Source organism: Papilio polytes, unplaced genomic scaffold (genome assembly GCF_000836215.1).
Source record: "Papilio polytes unplaced genomic scaffold, Ppol_1.0 DF822178.1, whole genome shotgun sequence".
Taxonomy (NCBI): domain Eukaryota; kingdom Metazoa; phylum Arthropoda; class Insecta; order Lepidoptera; family Papilionidae; genus Papilio; species Papilio polytes.
This window is the reverse complement of record NW_013527026.1, coordinates 299,473-302,695: the sequence shown is the minus strand read 5'-3', so window position 1 is coordinate 302,695 and position 3,223 is coordinate 299,473. Positions and strand designations below refer to the sequence as shown.

The 3,223-nt window shown below is 32.8% G+C and overlaps 1 protein-coding gene across 1 annotated transcript; it reads right to left on the bottom strand.

Annotated features, from left to right (window-relative positions):
• Positions 1–683: 683 nt before the first annotated feature.
• On the bottom strand, positions 684–1,980 carry LOC106106596 (kunitz-type serine protease inhibitor homolog delta-dendrotoxin-like). Its single transcript, XM_013287194.1, has 3 exons — positions 1,868–1,980; positions 1,738–1,789; positions 684–920 (listed from the first exon to the last, which is right to left on the bottom strand). The coding sequence occupies exons 1-3, from the start codon at positions 1,935–1,937 to the stop codon at positions 779–781; spliced, it is 264 nt and encodes an 87-aa protein (XP_013142648.1). The 5' UTR covers positions 1,938–1,980; the 3' UTR covers positions 684–778.
• Positions 1,981–3,223: the final 1,243 nt, after the last annotated feature.

Sequence of the window (3,223 nt, the reverse complement as noted above, 5' to 3'; positions counted from 1 at the left end):
AATTTAATTTAAAAATAAATTAAGATACATATGTTATAATTATGTTGATACCAACTGTTAGTAAAAAAGTGTAATTCGCATAATTTGCTTGTCAATGTTTCCGTAAAAAACAATAGAACCAAAACTGAATTTTTAGACGAAATAAGTCTCGAGGTTTCTTTCTGTTTATCTCTTAGAAAGAAACCTTGTGATTTCGTATCTCATACATTATCTCGGCAATAAAAACTTTTATGCTTTGCGTTAAGTCACAACATCGTAATAAAAAAGCGCTACCGAGGACGATAAGAAGCTCGGCGCTATTTCATAAAGTTGTCTATATATCATTGAATAAAACTGTTAAAAATGTATAGCACCAATTTAACGGTTAGTGTGCATTGTGTTATTAGTAACGTGTCAAGAACTCGCTGCATAAATTCCAAGAACACACGTGCTCTAAATCAAATTGTTTGCTTTATTCATTTTCTATTCATGTCTAATCCCGGCTTCTAAACGCGTTCCTTTCAATTTGTAAATTGAGTTCGGCACAGTACTAACACTGTCAGCGTCACAAAGTGGCTTAAGTGAAGGTTGATTTTTAATTTTACATTTTCACAAAAGCTAGCGTGCATATCAAAACCAGATAAAAGACATCAAAATGTAAAAAGCAAAAATAGTTCGCAAACGAAGGAAAGGAAATAAAAAAATAAAGGTTTATTAGTATTTTATTTAAGCTTCAGCATTAAAATGTACACGTGTATATCGGATTTTATAATGCTTAAACAATAAAGTAGATATATATTTATCTGCCTAAAATACTTAGCGGCCTGTCGTTTTCGCAACGGAATTGGCAGTCCTCTAATGTGTTGAAGTTGTTCTTATTGCCGCCCTCTCCCCTGTAGTCGAAAGGCAGGCAGCGCCGGGCGCGCCTGTCGTAGCGGTACCTGAACACACATAACATACAAATCTTGGATGTTTACCTTTTTAATACTACATACAAGTAGCTATAAAAGTTAGCTACGAGATTTCAAACGAAATAAAACATTTAAACCTAAAGGTCAGTCAATTTAATAGATCAGATTTGAAACTTCATTGAAATTCATTTAGATAACATTTTTAAACTATTTTTATTTGAAGTTAAAACTTAAATGTAATTAATTTTTATTACATATTTATTTTTACAGTTTCAGTCGAACTTCGTAAAATGTTGCTCAGTCGACACTTTTTATTTCTAAACTCTAAGAATGGTTTACAAAAATGGAACGAAAAATGTAATTATCTATTACTAGCTTCGCCCGCGACTCCGTCCGCGTGTATTAAAGAAAAAAATCAAAAGTGAGTAGCCTATGTGTTCTTTTAGACTATCTTCTACATCTATACGAAATGTCATCGAAATCCGTTCAGCTGTTTAGGCTACAAACTCTAATAAACATTCATCCATCTAAACTTTCGCATTTATGATATTAGTATGATTACATTATGTCGAGCGAAAATCTCGTATACTCGTTTTTAAAAGGTCGGAAATACACACGCAAATAGCTGCGATGGTATATGATTTTGTGACAGCTAAGAGCAAGTAACTTGAGAGAGACGGTAGGAAATTTTACAATGACACGTCTAGTCTCATACGATCACCTTGATATTTTACTGACATGTGAATACATTGTACCATTAGCTCAGTGCCAGTAACTAGCAAGCCAGCTACCCATTTTACTGGTACGTGTATTTCGGTTAAGTATGAGGTGGTCAAATCGTTATTACCTGGTTACGATCTTACACCGGCCTTCATCGTAATTAACATTACATCTTTCATCTGAAAAATATTCACTTCATTAAAAAATGTGCAAAAAATGACAGTTTATGATATAAAATCGGATTTAAAATAACTTGCCGTATGATTCACCGAGTTTTGCGTAGAGTAATACCACGAATAAAATTAGAAAAAGACTCAGCCTACTCATTGTTGCAAATAATACTTTAATTAGTTAAAATAACGTTCAACAGACGATGTCCTACGAGTTGTGGAACGAATGAACTTAAATTATATGTGACTTACATACGTATGTTAGTGAGTACAGTCGCGCACTAAATAGTAAGGAAACAAATTTATAATAATGATATTTGAAAAAATTATACGTTGCTGTGAAATTTGAAATGAATATCGTAATACCTAGTGTACACATAGAATAAAATATATCGAATTAAATGTAGTTGTATGAAAATAACGAGTAGTTAAGGCTATATGAAGCCACGATAGATGTTACCGAAATTCCATCATTTGTTATCTAAAAATGTACCTTTTACTCGTGCTCATCTTTGCCGATAGCCACATGACGTCACGTGTTAATAGATAGTATTGAGTATACGATTGGTTGGGGGACACAGTCAGTGTTAGTGGAAGGGGGAATCATCGGTAAACTTGCGCTCGGTGAAATTGTGACATTACTCTACATGTGAACATTAAGAAAAGTCTATTTTCTTAACGCCTTGCTACGTTGTATTTTGTATAGATTACAAATAAATAAAATTGTTTTAGTTAACGATTACATGAGTAATTGACACATGTAATTTATTAAAAACTTGTGTCGCTAATCGTGACTAAATAAATATGTAATTAGGTTAAACAAGAAGATATTGAAAGTGGGCTTTATGTTGGCACAGCTGAATAAAAGAAAACATTAAAAACATTTTTCTTTGCTATGTTTTGTGATACTTAGAAAATTTATCTAATTTCATCTTAAATTGTTCAAAAGTCATTTATAATCTATACTATTATAATAAAGAGTAAACACACACTTCTTTATTGCCTAAGATGTCAGCAATTACAGCAAATTTTCGAACAATTCTTTTTTCATAAAACGCCTTACACTTACGTCATGCTTTAGGCTATAAATTTTCACGCTATTAAACTTAGGGGGTAAATATTTTGAATAAAAACACTCATGTGGGAAAGAGACCAGTTGCTGCCAACATCAAGGAAGCTAGGTTGTCATGGTTTGTCATGTCATGTCATTTTGACATTTGCAATTAATAAATTGACAAATGTAAGCAATAAAATAATATTTTCATAATTTTATGCGGATGAAGTCGCACGGGAACAGCTAGTCGATAATATAAGGCAGAAAGTAGTTACTGTGAGGAAACCGTAAAATCTAGAGATACTAGCTTTTACCCGCGACTCCGTCCGCGTGGTGTTTAAAGAAACCAAAAGTTAGTACACTTTGTGTTCTCCCAGACTATCCTCTAC

What these genes read in the sequence shown, in the direction of transcription:
- LOC106106596 (XM_013287194.1), bottom strand. Translation starts at nt 1,937, where the DNA reads ATGAGTAGGCTGAGTCTTTTTCTAATTTTATTCGTGGTATTACTCTAC. An exon ending in AAAACTCGGTGAATCATACG is followed by an intron (nt 1,790 to 1,867) that starts GCAAGTTATTTT and finishes AATATTTTTCAG; the next exon opens with ATGAAAGATGTAATGTTAAT. An exon ending in CGGTGTAAGATCGTAACCAG is followed by an intron (nt 921 to 1,737) that starts GTAATAACGATT and finishes ATGTGTGTTCAG; the next exon opens with GTACCGCTACGACAGGCGCG.